The sequence below is a fragment of the Benincasa hispida genome, chromosome 9 (genome assembly GCF_009727055.1).
Source record: "Benincasa hispida cultivar B227 chromosome 9, ASM972705v1, whole genome shotgun sequence".
In the NCBI taxonomy this organism is placed as follows: Eukaryota; Viridiplantae; Streptophyta; class Magnoliopsida; order Cucurbitales; family Cucurbitaceae; genus Benincasa; species Benincasa hispida.
This window is the reverse complement of record NC_052357.1, coordinates 12122414-12145901: the sequence shown is the minus strand read 5'-3', so window position 1 is coordinate 12145901 and position 23488 is coordinate 12122414. Positions and strand designations below refer to the sequence as shown.

The 23488-nt window shown below is 33.1% G+C and overlaps 1 protein-coding gene across 1 annotated transcript; it reads right to left on the bottom strand.

Moving 5' to 3' along the window:
• Positions 1-15856: 15856 nt before the first annotated feature.
• LOC120085310 (4-coumarate--CoA ligase 2-like) lies at positions 15857-17838 on the bottom strand. The gene is made up of 2 exons (XM_039041233.1): positions 16346-17838; positions 15857-16224 (listed from the first exon to the last, which is right to left on the bottom strand). The coding sequence occupies exons 1-2, from the start codon at positions 17746-17748 to the stop codon at positions 16002-16004; spliced, it is 1626 nt and encodes a 541-aa protein (XP_038897161.1). The 5' UTR covers positions 17749-17838; the 3' UTR covers positions 15857-16001.
• Positions 17839-23488: the final 5650 nt, after the last annotated feature.

The window sequence follows — 23488 nt, the reverse complement described above, 5'->3', positions numbered from 1 at the left end:
TTCCTAATGAGTAGGATATCGTCTACATATAACACTAGGAAAACTACTGAACTATTGATGATTTTCTTGTAGACACAAGGTTCATCAATATTTTGGTTAAAGCCATAAGATTTGATCGCAGTATCAAATCTTATGTTCCAAGATCGAGATGTCTGTTTCAGTCCATAAATGGACTGATTCAGTTTGCAAACCTTTTACTCTTGACCTTAAGCTATGAATCCCTCGGGTTGCACCATATAAATGGTCTCCTCAAGATTACCATTCAAAAAGCAGTATTGACATCCATTTTTCATATCTCATAGTCATAATATGAGGCAATGGATAGGAGGATGCATGTAGACTTAAGCATGTCAACAGACGAGAAAGTCTCTTTTGTTGGGGTTGATGCCCTAAAGTCTCGTGTCCTGTAGTTTGTAAATAGTATGTATGAATGCTTGGGTTGTTAATATATGATATTTACTTCACATTTTGTATTTTGCTCGATTACTTGTTTTATTTGCTTTACCACAAACCAATAAACATAAAATCCCTGGTTATTTGTATGTGACTCAAACATGTATGTGTGACATACAAGTGGATCATGTCCTGAGTGATAACCAAAATGGTCTGTGGTATATGGATATAAGAGGGAAACCTTATTCTAGTAACGCTACGAATGCGGCCCACTTTGTGGAATGGTCACAAATGTTGTGACTTGTCACAGATGGTCTGATCCTGATCATTCGTGTTGAGGACATGCGAGCGAGGGCGTTTTATACAAAGAGTTTGTATAAAACCTGACCACGAGGTGTTAACGTCTCGTTATATAACACCGTTCATGACAGATACTTCACTTCTCTAGGATGACCATAGGTAACATGACCTCAATCCTGAGTGAGTTGGGAACTCCTGCCATTGAGGGTAGTTCTTTGATTTGTATGGGTGCAAGTTGCCAGGTCGTTGATTCTAACCTACCATTTTGGGGATTCGTCTGATTTGGGAGTTGGGAACTCAGTTACACAAGATGGAATTTACTCCTTCCCCGAGACAGGGGTATGTAGATAGATAGCTTCTTTAAGGGCTGATTCCGAGGCTTGAACGATGTGGTGCCACACACCTTCTCTTAGCTTAAGAGGTTTTCACACATAGTTGGACTATGTTGTATTATTCATTAAAGGAATCAGTGGTACTTAAGGAGTGAGATGTAACTACTGGGGCAAAACGGTAATTTGGCCCACTTGTACTTACGAGCATCTATGAAGGGTCATTGTACTCATGATTGGTTATATCCGATGGACACAGAAATATATCTGTGGTAAGAAGAGTTCAGCTGTTGGTCTTTAGTGGAATGCCTGATAGTTAACAGATGGTGGATCTCGTGGCTAAAGTGTTTAGTCAGCTATTCACGTATAGTTGGAGCTTCGAGCCACAGGTCCATTAGGTCCCTTGGGTAGCTTGGATAAAGTTGAGAACTAGTATTTGGGTTAATTTGAAATGTAATATAATTGGACTGGTTAATTATATATGATATAATTGGCTAAATGTATGAGATACATTATTTTGGAGGAAATTAGATATAAATATGATTTATATCAAATAGAAGAGAAAATACTATAGTAGATATGTGTATCAAACTATAGGATAAAAATATAATATGATTATATTCATTTATTAATTAATTGATTAATTATATGATAATTAATCCAAAAATTCACGTTCGGATGTGGGTTCGTGGGGCAGCGTCAGTTATTGTAACCGATGAATTAAAATGAAAATAGTTTTCATTTTGATCAATTGCCCAAAAGAATTCGCAAGAGCACGTTGTTGAAAAAGAAAACGATCGCTTAAAGAATCGAGGGCCTATACGATAGTTGCCTCACGCCTAAACGATTGTCCACCACACGCCTTAACGATCGCACACTAGTTCCTACACGATCGCATAACTTCTCTAAAAGATTGTAGTATGCCGATTTTGCTAAACGATCGTATACTTTTTTCTAAACGATCGTTCAGTAAAATCTACACGATTGTGTAGCTTCTCCTAAATGATAAGTATTTTGCTATGCGATAGCGTCTTTTTCCCTCCCACTTTCTTATCGCCTACACGATCCGTGTTTCCTCCTTCCTCTAACAAATTCACCAAAGACCACGCTTTAGGTTCTCACTCTGAGAATACCCGGGACTCTTTTCTAGTGGTGTCATCCCCGCGGCGTTCGTGTTCGTGCAATTGTTCGTGCTGCTGTTGTTGACGTTGCTGCTGGGCGTTGGTAGATCGCGTGGAGTGTTCCGCTGCGTGGAGTTCCGAAGTGTGAAGACTGTCTTCAACTGGTATGGTACTATCTACCTCGTTATATCTTGTTCATAGCATGCCGTTAATTAAGTTTTGTTTGCATAACTATATGTTTTGAATGTATAATGTGTATTTCGGTCACGGTGAGATCGGAGCGATCCAAACGCGTTCATGGAACTCTTCGGTAAGAAATCCTTCAATTGGTATCAGAGCCAGGTTCTGATACTCCGGTTTCATCTATTGCAATGAAATGAGATTTACATTCATGGTGGGTGCATTTTTACACTGATTTACTGGTTAAATTTACTGTGGATGTGCGCATTTATGGATGTTTTCGGGATGATTAGCCTCAGTTTGATTTAGATCCTTTTACATTTGCGGTTGTTTGTAAAGGCCCCTGCGTTATTCAAAGTTTGTTTGAAGTTTTGAGTCGTTCGTCGAAGTTTTGGGCAAGCGTTGTGGTTCTTCGAGGAAGGAGGTGATCTAGGGTTGATCGCATCGTGCAGAAAATGTGCTACGCGATCGCTGTTGAACGCATCGGTTAAATGATGGGGTATGCGATCAATAGTTGATCGTATCGCGTTGATGATCGGGTACGCGATCCCTAAGTATCGCGTCGTGTAGACGATGAGATGCTCGCAGATCGCTTAATGCGCACAGACTAGACAATCATTTAGGTCAACAAGCTTCATCGCTTAGTAACTGACTAAACGATCGCTTAGTATTGCAAGGTAAATTGTTTACCTGGTTGCACGCATCGTGTAGACGATGAGATTCTCGTGTTTCGTTTAACGCATGCGCGCTAGACGATTGTTTAGGTCAGCAAGCTTCATCGCTTAGTAGTAAAGCACGACAAATCGTTTACCTATCGTCGCACTACGCGATCGCATAGACGATCAGGTTTCGAGCCTTGTCGTCGTCTACGCGATCGTTTAATTATGCTCCTATCATCTAATGCACGCTGAACGGTCGTCTACCTAGTGGAATTTACTACACGATGAAGATCTCATGTCGGTTCAAGACCCGGTTCGCCTGTAAACCGGTTTGCTCGATGAAAAATGTAATAGATAAGGTTTTTTCATTCCGATTTTTGTAAAGGCTCATCCCGGTCCATTAATCCTTTATTTATTACATACGATGTATGTTTTTCATATGTCATATGGTATGCACATATAGTAAATCCCACCTTAGGTTATGCAATGGTCATACATCATCTCTTTATTGTAATTGTTATAATGTAGAAAAACATGATTTAATTATGTAAGAGCATGCTCATGCATCATATAATATAAGAGTTATATTTGTGCATGCATAAAAAGCATTGACATGCATCATCTTTACATTATAATTGTTATAGTTTAAGGGTGAATGATAGCATGTTTTCTAGGTTGTTACGCGTTATATAAAAGTTATATATAGTAACGACCGAAAATTGCATGAAGCATGACACATAGGTTATTTTATAAATGTTATAAATGCCTCGTTGTGCACAATGTTTTTAGTTGTTTCTTTTTAAAAGTTAAAGAGAAATTAGAACTAAAAGAAATAAGAAAGACATGCATGCTCACTTAGGTTTAATTCATGGTTTTAAAGTGTTTAAAACTTGGTTCACATAGACCTAAGATCACGGTTCTAATACGATTAGCAACCCTAAGACTTTAATCTTTTAATCAGTTTAATAGGATTTAATTGGCTAATAAAAGGTTAAAGTGTAGCAAATCTATCTATAAGGGACCTTTTTTTCTAAGGCGAGTTCTGTCTAGGTTGGGGTATTTAAGTTGACGGAAACGTAACACCCCTACCTGGGAACTTACCTGGAAAGGTGGATTAGATAGATTTGATGCATACATGCAAGTTAAGGACAATCCATTAAAGTGTTTAAATGTGACTACTTGAACTTGTTCATATTTCATAGACAAATATTGTTTATGAGCAAAGTTTATAAAGACGACTTAGACTAAAATCAGTAGTCGGATTGTCTAGGTTAATGAATCCCTAGGTAGAACATTCAGTGGGAGGTACTTAGAGCATGAGATGCTTTACTTAAACCTTTCACGTTTCTTCTAAATAGTCCACACCGTGAGATCTACCCTAAAGGATGACAGTTTTATGCGTTTCTTTATTTGATCTCCTGTAAGAGGATAAGGTAACTTAGTCTCTTGTCCTAATCTTCTTCTTCCCTACAGTGGGCTGATTAGGGCGGGACTCTGGCACCGAAAGCGAGAAGTTACACTTACGTGAAATAGTTAAAGGTTAACGATTCTGGATCGAAAAGTAGTGGCTGTTAGGTTCATTTCCAAGAGTTGGTTCTGTCTAATGGTTGAGAATGTCTCATCCCAACGAATGGGCAATTGATCACCCCACCGGTGGCGTTTGTCCTGCCTCATTGGGGCATCATTGCAAAATAGAAGTCTATAACTTAGGGTACTTGAAACTGTTTTGCAAAACTGATTAGTTTAAAAGTGATTTAGCAAAATCTAATAAAATTTTGTTCGTATTTTCAGCAACATTTTCAAAATGGCAACTACGTTAGCATTGCTAAGTGCCGAAAAACTTATTGGTAATAATTTCGCAACATGGAAACACATGATCACAACGATCCTGATCATCGAGGATCTCATGTTCGCCCCCACGAAGGCTTGTCCTCCTATTCCAGCTCCGAATGCCGCTCGAAATGTTCGGGAGGCATACAAGCGATGGACAAGGGCGAGTGAGAAGGCCCGAGCCTGTATCTTGGTAAGTCTTTCTGAAGTCTTGGCCAAGAAACATGAGCCTATGGTCCAGGCGGGTGAGATCATGGAGTCCCTACAGGGGATATTTGGACAACCGTCTGAACAGCTTATGCATGAGGCTTTTAAATACATATTCAACTCCAAAATAGAAGAAGGAACCTCTGTTCATGAACATGTACTAAATATGATGGTCCACTTTAATGTGGCGAAGTTGAATGGGTCTACCATTGATGAGGGCAGCCAGGTTAGCATAATCCTGCATTCTTTGCCGGAGAGTTTCCTGCACTTTGTTAGTAATGTGATTCTTAACAAAGTGAAATATAACCTTACAACTCTCCTCAACGAGTTGCAGACATACCAATCTTTATTGGAAAGTAAGGAGAGGCAGAAGGGTGAGGCAAATGTTGCTTCGTCCTCTAAGACGTTCCATAGAGGTTCGACCTCAAGAACAAAGTCTGCACCTTATGCTTCTAACTCTGCAAAGGGGAAGAAGAAGAAGGGTGGTAAGGGAAAAGGGAAGGCACCTGCTAACCCACCGCCTATCGCTTCAAGTAGGCGTCCACAAGTTGCTAAGGGAAAGTGTTTCCACTGCAACTAAGATGGACATTAGAAGAGGAACTGTCCTCGGTATCTGAAAGAGAAGAAAGCAGCCAAGGCTAAGGCCAAGGCCGATAAAGATAAATGTGATTTACTTTTGCTTGAAACTTGTTTAGTGGAGAATGATGATCCTGCCTGGATAATTAATTTGGGCACCACTAATCATGTTTGTTCTTCTTTTTAGGGGATTAAATCTTGGCGACAGCTAGAAGCTGGTGAGATGACGATACGAGTAGGCACTGGGCACGTCGTCTCAGTTGTGGCAGTGGGATGACTCCAGTTAGCTTTACAGAAAAGGTTTCTTATTTTAAATGATGTATATATATAGTTCCCAAACTAAAGAGGAACCTTATTTCTGTAAAGTGTTTATTGCAATGTAAATATACTATCTCGTTTAATATGGATAAAGCGTTTATTCATAAAGATGGTATTTTTATTTGCACAGCAAATCTGGAATCAAATTTATATGTGCTAAGGCCATTAGCCATTAATTCCCTCCATAATACTGAATTGTTCATAACTGCCGTAACTCAATCAAAATATCGACGAATTTCTCCAAAAGAAAATGACCAACTTTGGCATCTTCGTTTAGGGAACATCAATCTCAATAGGATTGAGAGATTGGTGAAGAATGGATTTCTAAGTGAGTTAGAAGAAATTTTTTTACCAGTGTGTGAATCTTGTCTTGAGGGTAAGATGACTAAACGACCTTTTACTGGAAAAGGTCATAGAGCCAAGGAGCCTCTTGAGTTAGTACATTCTGATCTTTGTGGTCCTATGAATGTGCGAGCCCGAGGTGGCTATAAGTATTTATTAGTTTCACTGATGATTACTCAAGGTATGGGTACGTTTATCTTATGCAACGGAAGTCTGAATCCTTTGAAAAGTTCAAAGAGTTCAAGGATGGAGTTGAAAACGCATTGGATAGACGGATTAAAACACTTTGATCGGATCAAGGTGGAGAGTTTTTGGACCCGACATTCTAGGACTATTTGATAGAACATGAAATCGTTTCCCAACTCTCAGCGCTGGGTACACTTCAGCAGAATGGTATAGCGGAGAGGAGAAATAGGACCTTGTTGGACATGGTTCGCTCGATGATGAGTTACGCTTCCTTACTGAACTCGTCTTGGGGGTTTCGAAGTGGTGAATGCGGTATACATACTCAACTGTGTTCCCTCCAAGAGTTACGCTTCCTTAAGTATCACTAATTCATCTAATGAACAATACATCATAGTCCCATTATGAGTAAACCCTTCTCGGGCCAAGAGAAGGTGTGGCGCCACATTGTCCAAGCCCTGGAATTAGCCCTTAAGGAAGCAATTTATCTACTTACCCCTACTTTAGGGAAGGAGTAAATTCCGTCTTGTGTAGCTGAGTTCCTAGCTCTCAAATCAGACGAATCCCCAAAGTGGTAGGTTTAAGTTGGTGATCGAACACTCGCATCTGTACAAATCAAAGGACCGCCCTCATAGGTAGGAGTTCACAACTCACTTAGGATTAAAGTCATGTTACCTATGGTCATTCTAGTGAAATAAAAGTCTCTGTCATGAACAACGTTATATAGCGAGACTAAATATTTCGTGGTCCGGTCTTATACAAACTTCTTTGTATAGAGCATCCCCGCTCGTATGTCTAATACACGAATGGTCAGGATCAGACCATTTGTAGCACTTTATAACACTTGTAACATCTATAAAGCAGACCACAGTCGTAGTGTCTTCAGGATAAGGTTTATCTCCTTTATCCATATATTACAGATCTACTTGTATGTCTCCATATACATGCTTAAGTTACAACGATAGTCAGGGATATTAATTTATTAGTTTGAGGTTAATGCAACTAAAATATCTCATATTTCATAAATAGAATTGAGTAAAATATCTCATATTATAAGTCACCAAATGTTTGTTCATACAGATGTTTACAAACTACCGAACCCTACGAGATTTAGGGCATCAACCCCAACACTATGTTCCCCTATATACCAAAACGATACGCGCTCAGTCTTTCTTTATATCCATCATCAAATCTTCAATGGGATATGGAATGTTATTATTAATAATTTGGCAATAATCCTAGGTTAATTTATTCAATATAGATTTAAAGTGTTTTTGTTAACAATTTTCTAACTCAATTCTAATTTTCTCCCAATTATGAGGATCAAATTTGTGATTAACCAACTTGAAAGTAAGATTTGGGAAAAAGTGTTTAGATACAACCTTCGTATATCAAAAGGTCGACATTTGTTGGATTTTATCAATAAAAACTAGGAAGGAAATAAGATAAAAAAAAAAAAAAAAACGCAATATTTGAAATTTCTATATTTTTCTTTATGGTTTATGACTCGATTTTAGTTATCAACTTATTAATTCTTTAATTTTGTATAAACAATACCATCAAATTAAAAACTTCGTCAATGTCAACTATTGGTGTGAAATCGGCAAAAAGTACAACAAACATGACTGTACTAAAAAAAAACAAAAAAAAGCACACGATTCACAAATGGACACTAATATTAATATTTAATTAAAATAGTTTACCCAATCATTTTACTCAGAGATTTGAAATCATTTCCTTCTTTGGGTGTTCCAAATCGGTCGGATTTAGATGATGTGAAATGTAAACAATTTTGTTTCTAACCGAATACATGGGTTAGCGGTTGATTCAGTTTTTCACGGTGTTTGAAATGAATGTTTAATTTAGAAAAATATTCAATTTTAGAAGAAATTGAAGAGTTTGACAACTATTCAAAATAACTTTTTAGGTGTATTTTAATCATTTTTATAAAAAATATTTAAATAAAAATATATTTTTTTAAAAAATATTTTTTTCCACAAGTCAATCCAAACCAACTTTAATCTTTGAAAATGTGGGTTAGGTGGTGTGGATGGAGTGATATGGTTGTAGGTGGGGTGAAAGAAAATTAGGGATTTTTCTAAAAATAGAAACAAAGATATTTTAAAAAAAAAATGAAAATGCAACCATGCTGACTTCTACACCTTGGAGAATATACGTATATAAAGAAATATAATTTTGGTTACAACCACTTGTTCATATATTTTCTTTAATATATAAAAGTATATGTAAAATATAATCGGAGGAGAATTTTATTTTGATCTAGTTGTTTTTATTATTTTTCTTGGTTTATTTGAAATTAAATATTTTTTTCTTAAATTTTCTTTTTACAATAATAATGACATTTGTAAGTTTTAGTTGAATAAGTTAATTTGTTTTGCCAAAGCAATATGCTCTTATAATTATATGCAATTAGTTTGATATTAAAATAATTAGTAATTATTAAAATAAATTATTACAAAAGTCCAAAAGAGTATAATGAACTACTTTCTTTTCGTTTCTCGTAGTTATTCAAACGAGGAGTGATTTCAATTATTTTCATTTCAAACGCAAATAGTAATTTAAAATATTTTTTAAAATCATTTTTATCTAAATCCTAATTTTCAAGGGAGCATTGATATTCATTAATAAGAATTTCACATGCATGATTTTATAAAGACAATAATTATGGAATGAAAAATCAAATATTTGATTTAAGAAAATATATTTGTCATCGTTGAGTCAAATTCACTTTATAACGAGATTCTATAAATTTTTTTATGTTGATAACCAATATATAATTGTATGTAAATATGTCATCGACTTTCTTTTATATATTTTAAAATTTTCTTATTAAATTGCTACAGTTATAAATGCTTATGAAGAATTTGAGTACATTTGAATCTCGTCTACAAAATTTTCTCTCAAGTTATTCCAACGTAAATTAATAAGTCTACATAGGTATGCATAAAACTCAAAAGAAAACTATATATATTCTTGTCAAAATAAAGTAATTTAATTCATGTAACTAAAATTAAAAATTTAATCTCGTGGTACTAGAAATCATGAAGTTCGTGGTTCAAATCCCCTATCCCAAATACAAAAAAAAAAAAAAAAAAAAACTCACTCGTAGATTGGATTGAAAATTTGATGATGCATATATTTTCTTTTAGTACAAAAATGAAGAAGAGTTACAAAATATGACAATGGCATAGCAAAAAAATCTTTCTGTTAAATATAAAAAATTGATGATGATCGACCTATACCATATATAAAATTTGATATTATCTTTACATCTCAAATTTATCCTCACATCCTATAGTAATTCTTAATTTGTTCTTGGTTACAATTATTTAGGCCGAGATGGTTATTGTTGGGTGAAAATTTAGTTTTCAAAAATAAGAGGGAACCAACCTTTGGTTGGAGAATCCCACATTGGAAAATTTTAATTTGAAAGCCTCCATGTACTCCAGCTTTGGGTTTGGGCTCCAAGGGATACCTATGTTTTGGAGGGAGAGAGGAAACCCATCAATGTGGGTTCGGTGGATGTTCGTATCTGACACGAGATTAACTTGTTTATCTTCATACTTATCCCTCTAATCTTCTTCTTCTTTGCAATATGAGTCACTTTTCTATTGTATTTTATTAACTATTATACTTCAACATCTTAGATGCTGCTTTTTTTGTATTGTATTTCAGTGTTTGTATTCTATTTTGTGTTATTGTTATTAACTTATATGCTAAATTTATCTATATTCTAGATTTTTTTAAAGAAAAAGAAAATGTATCTTCAACTTATCAGTATCCTCGTTTTTTAGAAATATATATTAAAAAATATATAAAAAAAATGATGTATCCTTAGACGTATCCGTATCTTAGTTTTTTAGAAATTGATGAATCACCGTATCCGATCGTATCCGTATCATGTAGTCGTATCTGTGTCTGTGCTTCATAGGTTTCTATTAATATATATGTATTTGTCCAAATGAATTTAGTTAGCATTATTCTTTTTTCTTTGTTTTAATAAGCCTACTTTTTTGGGTTGATAAATTTATTTATTGGCCATTGAGTTGTTTAGGTTTATAAGTTTTTTTAGTTTATATTTATATATTTTCCAAATGAAATTGTTGTTATTAATTTTTCTTTTAGTATGCTTACTTCCTTGAATTGATAAGTAGTTCTCTATTGAATTGTTTATGGTTTCTATACAATTTGTTTAAATTGATGATTTTAAGTTGAATTTTTTGTATTTGATTGTTTATTAAGTTTTTTTTTTTTTAAATTCATTTTTATAAATGAAAATGATTGTTTGGTTGTTTATATATGTTTGCTTACTTGTTTGGATATATAAGTATTTTTCATTGAGTTGTTTATAATGTTTATTAAGTTCATCTTAGTTCATGAATTTCATTACCTTGTTGAGCTAATTCCTTTTGATAAGTAGAGTTGCTTGTGTGTTTAGTTCTTATAAGTTCTTTTGTTTATGACTATATATTTGTTAACTGTATTCTATTAGTATTTTCTTTTAGTTTTGGTGGGCTTACTTGCTTAGATTGATAAGTTTGTTTATGGTTTCTATTGAGTTGTTCATGTTTATAAGTTCTTTTAGTTTATGTTTATATATTTTGCCAAATGAAAATTGTTGTTATTAGTTTTTCTTTTAATTTGATAGCTTTACTTAGTTTGATTGATAAGTAGTTTTCTATTGAGTTGTCTATGCTTTCCATTGAGTTCATTTCAGTTGATGACTTTTTAAGTTGAATTATTTATGTTTGGTTGTTTATAAGTTTTTTTATGCATCTTTTTAAATAATAAATGGTTGTTGTATTAATCTTTTCTCTTCTCTTGATAAATTGTTTTACATTTAGGTTATTTAGGTTGATGATGCTATAATCACGAACAGAGAGGTAACTTAGTTATTATTTATATTTTCATGAGTTGCTATGATTTCTATTAGAGTTTGTGAGTTTCATTAACTTCTTGTTTAGTCTATTTCTTTTTATAAAATGAGTTGTTTATAAGTATTTTTTTGGTTATGTATTTTGTCAAATGAATTTGGTTTTTATTATTCTTTCCTCTTAGTTTTGATAATCTTTTAACTTATGTTGGTTGAAAAGTCGGTTTCCATTGAGTTCGTTTGTGTTTGTAAGTTTGTAAGTATTTTTGTTTATGTTTATGCATTTTTCTAAATAAAAATGCATGGTTGTTATTAGTCTTTTCTCTTAGTTTAGTAGGCTTACTTGTTTGGATTTATAAGTAATTGTCAATTGAATTGTTTATGTTGAATTGTTTATGTGTGTCTTTGTGTTTATGTTTATGCATTTTGCAAATAAATTTGGGACTTATTAATCTTTCGTCTTAGTTTAAAAACATTCAGGACGGAAGTAGGAAGATGCTTGAGTTCAAATTAGGTGTGGTGATGCTGACGGCTTCATTAGAAAAAAGCTAGGTGTGGTCAAACTGATAATGGGACTTCTTGAAGTATTAAGTTCAAAAAGACAATTATTTAGGGTCAACAAGTAATTTTATGACTTTAGAGTCCTGTACTTATTATAGTTACCAATTTTGTTGATCTATATAAGTTGACTATAACTTGTGGAGGGACGAATAACAATATTACTTTTGTTGAAGTGAAAGAGTTAATTATTATGTTTGTTCAATGTTGTGTATACAAATATCTTATTGCTTTTATTATATCCATATAAATATTTGTTAGTCAACCTTCTTCGATTTCGATCAGTACCCCTCTAATATTGGTTTTCGGCTGACATTATAGCTCAGTTTTGTATTAGTGATAACAGGTTTATATATTAAATTGAATATTAATTTTTTAATTAATAAAATACTTTTACCAACGCTTATATATGTTGCAAAAGATACTTGCAATGACCATTGATCCACATTTAGCAATAATCTTATATGTTGCTAAAACATAACTTTTAGAGACGAATTTTCAACGTTACTGTATAACACAAATAGGACAAATCATGTGTTGCTAAAAGTACGTTTTTAGTAATGTGTTAGCATTAGTAAAAGTCATGTTTTAGTGCCACGCAGTGAGTATGTCACTAAAACTTTCTACTACGAGCCTACTGTGACATTCACAGCAACGCGCCTCTATGTGTTGCTAATACTTTTAGCGGTATTTTTTTGCTTTTAGTAACACGTTTTACTCATCATTGAAAGTTATTTTTCTTGTGGTGACCAAAGATATGATACATCACGATCTAAATATGGACATGTGTTTAACTGACAATCACGTCCTTTAGAATTTCATAAGCTTTTATTTTTCTTCAAATAGTTACTATTACAAGCCAAACAATGTAAAAGAATATTTTATGATTATAATCTTTTATATACTTTTTTATGTATCAAAATAAAATTATTAATTTCATGTACTATCACACATACGTGTTATGCTCAAGTTAAATAAAGAGTAAAAATAATTATTTTTTTTTTCAAAATAAAAAAAGTTTGTAGCCCATAAATTACAATGTGCGTGGATATGCACAATAGACTCCATTTCAGTTCCCGAAATTTCAAATTATCTAGTTTAGTTTTCAACATTAAAAATAAATTTTATTTTATGAAATTTTCACATATTGAAAAAATGTCAAATTATTTATAAAAATAGCAAAAAAAATATTGATAGACACTAACTGACTTCTATCCACGTCTATCATATAGTATTAATGATAGACTTCTATCAATCTCTATCAAAGAAGATTAAATTTTGTTATTTTGTATAAATAGTTTTTCTTATTTTTATATTTTTAAAAATACCCCTTTATTTTTTTTATTAATCATTGTTTTGGTTATGTTACTTATATCTTGTGTACTCCTCAATTGTCAAGTGCGATTCACTCAATTGTAAATCATGCTCGAATCGTTTTCTCTTTAGCCATTTGGGTCGAGGAGGTTCCACTTGCATCATTGACTCTTCAAATTGACTATCATCCTATTCTAGGGTGTTCTTCAATGTTTTAGCTTTATCTTTTCTTCTTCTTTTGTTTTCCCCTACTATTACCTAAAAAAAATTCACAACACATTGTTAATATGCCTATTTGAAACCACATTTATATATTTTTAAAATAATAATCATGAATTAAAATGGTATTTTTTTTATAAAAAAAAAATAGTGATTAAATAGATATATTGAAAATTTTGATAATCAAAACTAAATACATAAATTAATGAGAAAAATATCAACTTAAATTAAAAATAGAAAAAGGAAACATATATGAAAGTTTGAGTATGGATATGTAGAATTTGAATGCTTTAAAAATAATGATCAAAGCTCTTCCAATTGTTAATTGGATAGCATTTACAATTAAATATTCTTCAAATTGATAGGGAAAACTTATTTAATTCCATTATGTTTTCATTTAAAATTGGAATTATTCAAGAAAATGACCGTTAATGATTGGCCTACAAGTAACTAGACTTTAAACCTAATATACTTTTTTAAATCCCATGTTGCCTCCAAAGTTACAAATATTTTAAATGTCCCCTTCATCAATATGCAATATTTTAGAGAGAGATCGATTTTGAATTAGTCGGTTTTTCTTGATATTAATTGAAAATTCCCAACTCCTATAAATTAGGACTTTATAATTTGTTTATTTTATTTCGTTTCTTTAAAGAAAATATTTATATATTCTATTAATGACAGACAAAATTTTTTATATATCTTGTAAAAGAAGGATGAGAAAATGTCAAACACTTAATGCTTAAGTTAGAGCTTAATTCAAACTATTATTAATGTTTAAATTTAATTTTACTTCAATGACTTAAATGTAGGTCAACTAGAAATGTAAGTCAACTAGCTAATATTTCACCCTACATGGATAATATGATATTCTAAAAAAAGAAAAGTAAATTCATGTTTTAGCATCTAAACTTTCATATTTATTTTCTTATAATCTTCCAAAATTTAAAATAACATAGTTTGGTTCCTAATCTTTATATCAAGACAATATAAAATTAAAAAAAAAAAAAAATTTGGTGTTTATTGTTAATTTTTGTTAATCAATCATTTAACAAAAACAAATTTTGATATTGATTTGAAGCCTAACACCTTGACCTACCACATGAGACTAAAAAATGTGTTGATATTAAATTTATAGTAAATAATTTTAAAATGGATAATGAAAACAAAATTTCTTTTTTTATTTTAAGTTTAAGAATTAAAATAAAACTTAATGAAATTTATGAATATAAAATATAGGTTCTAAGTTATGGTATCAAATTGACTTCAAATTATGAAGGGTTTTTTTTTTTTTTTTTTTTTTTTTTTTTTTTTTTTTAAAAAAGGTAGTTTTCAAACACTTTTTTCTAATGGAAATGGGTCAAAAATTCAAATAGTTACGTAGAAAATATAAAAATGACAAGTAATTGTGAAAAATTTATAAGCAAAATTTTTAAAAATAAAATAATTAAAAAAAATAAAGATGAGAAAGAATCACCCCCAACACGTATAAATTTAAGGGAAAAAAATTGAATCATACTAGTCAAAATAAGTTATATAAATTTTAACTTCAAACTCGCTCCAAATATTGTTTGAAAAAAGTTCTCTTATGTGGATAGTTTGAAGTATGAAATTAATAAAACAAAATTTAGAAAGTTAATTTTTTTTTTTTTTGTTGAAATTGATGAAATTTTGACAATGTTATTTGATGACCAGTGTATGGACAAAACTAATTTTTGTGCAAACTTTACTTGGTAAAGGTTTTTATACTGATTTTTGTTAAGGACGTTCATGAATTGGGTTGAGGTTAGATTGAAGTTCTTTTTAGACCCATCTCTAATTGCATTCTCCAACCCAAATATCCTTTATTAAATCATAAACTCAACATAATACATTTATGAAACATTTGGGTTCGGTTGATTTGGGTTAATTGGGTCATTTCCTTATTTTTTTTTTGTTCTAAAAGTAAGTAAAATGTTAATGTGTAAAAAGTTTATATAGTTATTTTCATATATTGAATTAAAATTAATAACTCAATTTTAAATTAGATTATCAAAGTTTTCTTTCAAAAGTGCTAAAAAATTATTTTTAAGAGTTGTTGAAGAATGAACTATCCAAAAAGTTATGAAATAAAATAAATATCAAATAAATATTGTATATATAATTGTATTATAAGTAAACAAATATATTAAAAAAATAATAATAAGTTTAGGTTGGTTCGGGTTTTTAGGTGAACTATGAATGAACTCAATCCATCAAATTTTCATTTGTAAACTCAACCAAACTAAAATAAGTTGATAATCAACCCAAATGAAATGGATTAGATTGATGGATTTTTTTTTTGCACTCCTAATTTTTGTTAAAATTAATAGAAAATGAATTGAAAATAAAAATTGCAATAATTACTTAAATTTAGAAACATATCTTACTAAAGAAAAAGTTTATGGCCTGAATTAAACAAATAAATTGATCGGGTTTCTTATTTAAAATAAAGTACACAATTACAGCTAAGAATTGCGTTTCACAATTATAGTACATAATTTGCATTAACCAATCAAACATATGATGGAGATAATAATAATAATAAATAAATTGGTGTTTAATTGTATGCACCAGAAGCCAATTTTGTCCTAAGTTCTTTTCTTAAAATTTTGCCAGATGGTGCCTTTGGAATAGCATTGACAAAGTACACACTTTTTAGCCTCTTGTAGAATACCACTTGTTTTGTTATGAAATGCTTTACTTCTTCTTCTGTAATTGTGCCGTCGCTCTCCTTCACCACAAATGCCACTGGTACTTCTCCGGCCTCCTCGTCCGCCATACTAAAACAAGACAAAAACAACAAAAATCCGTTCACAAATGAAATTGTATTTTGAGTTTTGTAATTAAAGGCTTTGATATGATTTTTAGTGATAACAAATAATGGAATTCATTTGAACTCACCCAATAACGGCGGCGTCTGATAATTTTGGATGAGTGATAAGAAGAGCCTCGAGCTCCGCTGGCGCCACTTGAAAGGCCTTGAATTTGATAAGTTCCTTAAGGCGGTCTACAATGAAGAGCTCGTCGTCGTCGATAAAGCCGATATCGCCTGTGTGAAGCCATCCTTCTTTATCAATAGTTCTCTTGGTTGACTCCAAATCATTCAAATATCCCTTCATGATTTGATCACCTCTAATACAAATCTCTCCGGCGGAATTCGCCGGCAAGGAGGCGCCGGTTTCCGGGTCGACAATCTTCATCTCTGCATTTCGGACAACAGTTCCGCAAGCTCCGGCTTTCACTTGAAACGGTTCTTTTGCAAAAGCCAAACTCATTGTCAGAACCGGACCGGCCTCGGTCATTCCGTACCCTTGTGCGAGAATCGCTGCCGGAAATTTCGCCCTCACGGCGTCTTCCAACTCTTTCCCCAGCGGCGCTCCGCCGGATTTTAGAACCCTGACGGATGACACGTCGTATTTCTCAAATTCGGAGGACTTAGCAATGGCCAGAAAGATCGGCGGCACGATGGGCATGATCGAAATTCTGTATTTCTCAATCAATTGAAAAAGTGAAACGATGTCAAATTTTTGCATGATCATAATCGCAGCACCGGCGCGTATCCCACACAACAAAATCGAATTGAGTGAATAGATGTGGAAAAACGGCAGTACGCAGAGGATGACGTCATCGCCGCGATAGTAGAGGTTGGGATTTTGGCCGTCGATTTGTTGAGCCACGCTTGTGATTAACCCTTTATGAGTCAACATAACTCCCTTCGGCAAACCAGTGGTGCCGGAGGAGTACGGCAGCGCCACCACGTCGTCGGGGGAAAAATCCACGGCCGGCGCGTGAGCTTCATCAGCCCCACTCAAAACAGAGAAATGCAAACAACCCTCAACAGCAAAATCAACACATACAATCTTGACACCATTTTCAGCCAAATCCTTAACCCGATCGTAAAAGCAGGCCATCGTCACGATCAACTTCGCATTGGCGGCTTTGGCCTGTTTGGCGATTTCCACGGCCGTGTAAAACGGGTTCGCCGCCGTCATGATGGCGCCACGGTAAGACGCGCCGAGGAAGGTGAAGACAAACTCCGGGGAGTTGGGAAGCAAATTCATGACGACGTCACCCTTTTTAATTCCGAGGTTGTGTAGGCCGGCGGCGACTCGACGGGCGGTAAGCTGAACGTCGTGGAAGGAGTAAACATCGCCGGTGGCGCCGTTGATCAAACAGGGGCGTGAGGCAAATTTGGGCAAATTTTGGAAAATGTAATCGTGGAGTGGAAGATGATTGGGAATGTGAATATCGGGAAGCTTTGAACGGAAAATGAATTCATTAGTTTGGTTTGATTCAAGGGCCATTGTTTGAAGTTAAATTTTGAGGTTGAAGAAAAACAGAGAGGAACAGAAAGACGAGAGAAAGTAGAGATGGGTTTGGTTTGAAGATGGATAAAGAAGAGGGATTTTAAAGAAATTAGAAAATTATAGAAAATTAGTGTTTGGTTGGTGAGAAAATTAAATAGGATTTATTATTATTATTATTTTTAATAATTATGCAATTTTCTATGGTGGTGTAAGCCGTAAGGAAATGGCCAAATGCGTATTGTTGTGAATTCTCACCAACTCCCAAAGTTTTTGACTATGAAGAAGAAGAAGAAATTACAATGGCTCTGCACAACTCCACTTCCCCTGGTCCCTTTCGTTCACCAACTTTTAACGAAATAATTTCTAATAATTTGGAAAAAGAATTATCATAATATAAATTGAAATTGAATTACTCTTCTATGATCCATTCAATCTCCCTGAAAGATCAGAGATAGGCTTTTAGCAAGAGAATATCGTACCGATAATCGGATTACATGTTATCATCTTCAACTGATTTGATAGGTGTTAGTCCCTAAAAATATTACTTTAACACGACTTGAGGTTTAAGAAAAGATGGCTAACGTTGTGACATCTTAGCCTGAGAAGAGCAACATGAGCTATATTCAAAGAAGTTATGGACTGGAATGAGAGATTGGACATCCGAAACGGAGAGGAAAGAGGAAGTAAATATGGCTAGCTCACGAAAGAAAGCCTTGCAACTACGCTATATATTGATATTACAATTGTACTAATAAGGGTACATCCGTTTTCTATGGATTTTGGAGTTGCACTGATCCACAGGAGGTGCTTAAATTAGTAAATAAAAAAGAAGATAGATTTCACACTTATTTGCATACACTATTTTTATTCATATTTAGTACTTGTACTCTTTCTCAATATAATTTTATCTAGAATTTGTTAATTAAAAAATCCATCCATTTTGTATCATATATATCTTTTACAAAAACTTTTATTTAAAAAAAAAGATATTTATCAATATCAATATTTTATTAATATTTCTAAATTAAAATTTATTTTCAGTATTGATATTTTGATCCTCGATCATGGTTCACCAACCACTATAAGATGTATTTGAATAGATAGCGACGTTTTCATTAATTTACATGGTCCAGAAAAACACAAAAAGAGGAAAGAAAAGAGAACAAAGAATAAGGTGTTCGTACAATTGATGATGTAGAAAACTTCAAGGAGTTGCCAAATTAGTGATTTTGTAGAGATAGTGACATTTTCATTAATTTCATCTCAGGGGGTTCAGAGTTATAGTGCACTTTTTTTTTTCTTTTTTTTTTTTTTTTTATAATTTCGTTCTTTTAATATTTGTAGGATGAATTATGGTAATTGATATTATTGTTCATTAAGTTATGTTTGGATTTTATGAGTCCATTTTATTTATTTTTTTCTCCAGACAGTTTGGTAGGTTGCTATTTTTTTTGTCTCCTTAGCACCAATAAAGATGCAGGTGGTTACAAAACATATTTTGTTTTAGCTAAATTAAAAATGTTTTCAAAATACAAGAGATTTTTAAAAATAATAATATATGTATATATTTCTTTTTATCAACTTGTTTTTATTTTTAAAATTTGGCTTAGAATTTAAAAGTTTATTTAAGTCTAAAAGGTTGTGGTAGTCTAGAATGAGAAAATTAAAAGAATATTGGCCTTTTAGAAACTATTTAGGAAAATATTGTTGTTTTCAAACTATTTGTAAAAATATTGTTTTTTTTAAAAAATAAGTCGAGGGTTGAAAATTCAACCTAGATAGGTTGAATTTTGAACCCCTAAGTCGAATTTTCAACCCTCGACCTTCCTTTCTTGTACGTCGAACTTTGAACCCTCGACCTTGCCCTTCCTAACATGATTATTGAGTCTGTTTAATTATCATTCCGAAGACCTTCCTCTATCAAAAAATCGTATTTCTAAATTTTCATAAGGTTCCCCTGGAATTCCTTCCAAAGCTTGTTGAATAATTTTTACGGATTCTGTCATCTCAACAAGTCTGACTAAATAACGAGCTAATGAATCTCCTTCTTTCTGCCACTGAACTTCCCAATCATGTTCGAGAGCAAGATTATGAGAGAGAGCGAGATTTTGAGAGCGAGAGCGAGAGCGTGAGCATGAGCGAGAGTGAGATAGCGAGATTTTGATAGAGAGCGAGAATACCGTACAAATTTCCCTTTTTTCCCTTTTTAATTATTACACATTCCACCTTCTTCTTTCTAATCTTTTTTTTTTTTAATTTTCCATTTTATAATTTTTTTTTTATTATTTTATTTAAACTCTAAAAAGAATAAATTTAAAAAAAAATAATAACTCATAAAAATGAAAAAATGTAAATTAAATATCTCATTTATATAAAAATAATTACAAAAATCAATGTGTCCCACAAGGCGGACGTCGTCGATTTTGAGCTGGTTGTCGTCGTCAACTTCGAATTTGATGTTGCTGTCTGGTACCTCTACAGCACTTCATAATATAAATATACATTATGCTCTCTACGACCCGACCATGCTCCATGCACTTGTGAGACGATGAAGGACCAGCATCTGAGTCATAATGTCTTGAACCAAATGTTGGCATCATCTTCATCGGACTAACATAATTAGTTGACTCTGCGTCTGCGTCATAGGGGGCAACTCTTCCACATTATGTGCAACCTCATCAAACTCACCTCTTCCCGAATAGGTCCTCTACGTCTAGAAGCTGCTGGAGGAATAATAGGTATATCGTACATATAATTTCCTCCATATAGCTTTGGTTGTCACTACATATAGCAAGAACCTGGTTCGGATCATTCGCAACCTCACAGGTCTACTGTTGTTTCAATCTCTGTGAATTATAAAACAATTAGACAATATTTAAAATAAAATTTAAATTAAAAAATAGATAATATTCATCATTTACCCGATGACCCACAACCTGCTCCCGGACGGGAGGTGACGTAGCGCTCCTGTGATATTATTATACCAATGAATATATTCTGGGGAGTGACATCTGTGTCAACTGTTCAAGAGAAACCCCACTGTAATAAACCTTGCATGATGTGCCATCGCACTACCAATTGTGCAATATTTTTGGACCAATCTCCCCAATCCTTTAGGTCAATATCATGCAGTACGGGTTCAGTATTACAAGGCGATGGGATATCCTGCTGAAAATCGAATTTTCTTATCACCCTGTCAGGAAGATGCACCATCACCAATGTGAAAACATATGAGAGGACTCATCGTCCGCCATATGTTTTGAACCATGTCGTACAAAAATTATAGGTTAAAGTATACACCAATAATTTGTACGGCTCCCAAATAACCTGAAAACAATAATATTATATTAGAGAATATTAAAGACAAATACAATAAAAATGTGAATAAAATAATCAATTAGGTTTTTAGTGTAATGTACCTGTTCAGGTTGAAACAGATCAAACATGTATCTTTACTGGTTGACTACATGTGTGGCTGTTCCTAGGCACACAAATTTTGTCTCTCACACTAAATTTTTAAATTGATAATTTACAATTTAAATTAACTAATCAGTGATATAAAAATTAAATTGAATTAAAAACAACATATCGAGAACCGTAGGCTTGTCACACTAGCTGTCGCTCATTATAACATGATGTAGCTGTTGGAGCCATTGTTGGAAATCACTCCCAAGCCCATAGTTGCAAAAGTATGAGAGGCCCAATTATCTCTCGAACCTCAGGTCTTGTTGCTTTGGCATAGTTATCTATACAACCATGCCAAGCATGCTCCACCCACGCGATATCCGCCCACACTCATGGAGGTTAGCTAACAGTGGCAGGAAATCAAGTGAACAAAATGACTTGATTTATCTGAAAACAGACTTCCAGCCATCATTTGTAGAATATATGCTCGCACATATTATGATGGTTTCTTCGTCTGCATCATCTGTGAGCTCACGAAATTGTGTTCCTAACCATATTAAACTTAACCTCGATCCTTTAATCTTGTTGGCAGGTGGGGTCGCACCGAGGTACAGTTGACAAACTTCTAACCAGTCATTGTTAGAGTGATAGTGCATGCTCACCGTCAACAGGTAACCCAATAATACTTTTTGTCTTGTAGAGTGATAGTGCACGTTCACGTGATAGACCGAAAAGTTCACGTTATCACAACGAGATGGATTGGACAGAACCAGCCACTCGACAACGATGTGGATTTTGTAACCAGTTAGGACATAATCGAAGGAAATATCCTTCGTTACTAAGACGGGCTCCAGATAGTTAGGGATCGAATAATAAATAATTTTTTATTATATATTCATTTTATTGTATATTCAAATTTTTTATTATAATTTATTGCATTATCAATTTTTTTTTATAATAATCTACTGTATATTCAATTTTTTTTTTTGTTTGTAATCAATAAAGTTTTACATTATAATAATCTAATATATTCAATTTATAGTATAATAATCTAATATATTCAATTTATTGTCTAATGATTATTCAATTATAGTATAATAATCTAATATATTCAATTTGTTTGTCTAATGATTATTCAATTATAGTATAATAATATAATATTCAATTTGTTGTCTAATGATTATTCAATTATAGTATAATAATCTAATATATTCAATTTATTGTCAAATGATTATTCAATTATAGTATAATAATCTAATATATTCAATTATAGTCTAATGATTATTCAATTATAGTATGATTATTAGCTCTTTTTTCTCTTTTTTTTTTTTTTTTTTTTTTTATAATATATATTGCTATGGAAAGTTCAAATAAAGTGAAGACTCTCGCTTTCTCCTAAGATCTCGCTCTCTCAATCTCGCTCTCGCTCTTACTCTCTCCTTAGATCTCGCTCTCTCACTCTCACTCTCTCCTAAGTCTCGCTCTCTCACTCTCGCTCTCTCCTAAGATCTCGCCTCTCTCTCAATATCTCGCTCTCTATCCATTAATGATTACTAGCTTTCATTTCTTCTGGAACAATCACAAACACTTTTTTTATTATGGATCTACTACTAGAAACTCAATGCATAATCTTAGCATTCAATGTGTATTCCTGAATAATCTCATTTTTCAATTATTCAACCATTTCATTTTACCAAGTTCAATGTTAGTCAGATTAGTCAATATAAACTAAATCTCGCTCTCTCCAACATTCTCGCTTTGAATCTCGCTCTCTCCTAAAATCTCGCTTTGAATCCCGCTCTTTCTTAAAATCTCGTTCAACATCTCGTTCTCTTCCTACTATCTCGCTTTGAATCTCGCTCTCCCTTAATCTACTTCAAGCCCACTTATCTCCTTAATCGCTTTGAAGTTTCAACATGTGTGTAACCTTCGACAACCTAATATACAAAATTTTTTGTTTAGACAAAGCTTATTCAGAGATTGTCTTTCATTCCAAGGCATAACCTTGTATCCATGCGCTTCATATTCGCTTGGAGTTCACTCCCAGAATATAGCCATCCCCACCCCCTCACGTCATCCCACAAGTCTCCGTCTAATTTGAAATGATAACAAATGCATAGAGTTGGTTGTTAGAAGCAGCTTGAGTACACATGATACATATAGTATACCATCTCATTGCTCTTATTTCCTCTGAGAAGGAAATAGGAAAAATAATACCTGCAATCTCGAGGGTGATGTGTGTCGAAACTCAAATAACCTTCGACAACCTAAGCGAGATTCGCGATTTCCCTTGTCGAGGGTTGAAGTTTCGGCTTATGTATTGTTTCCAAGT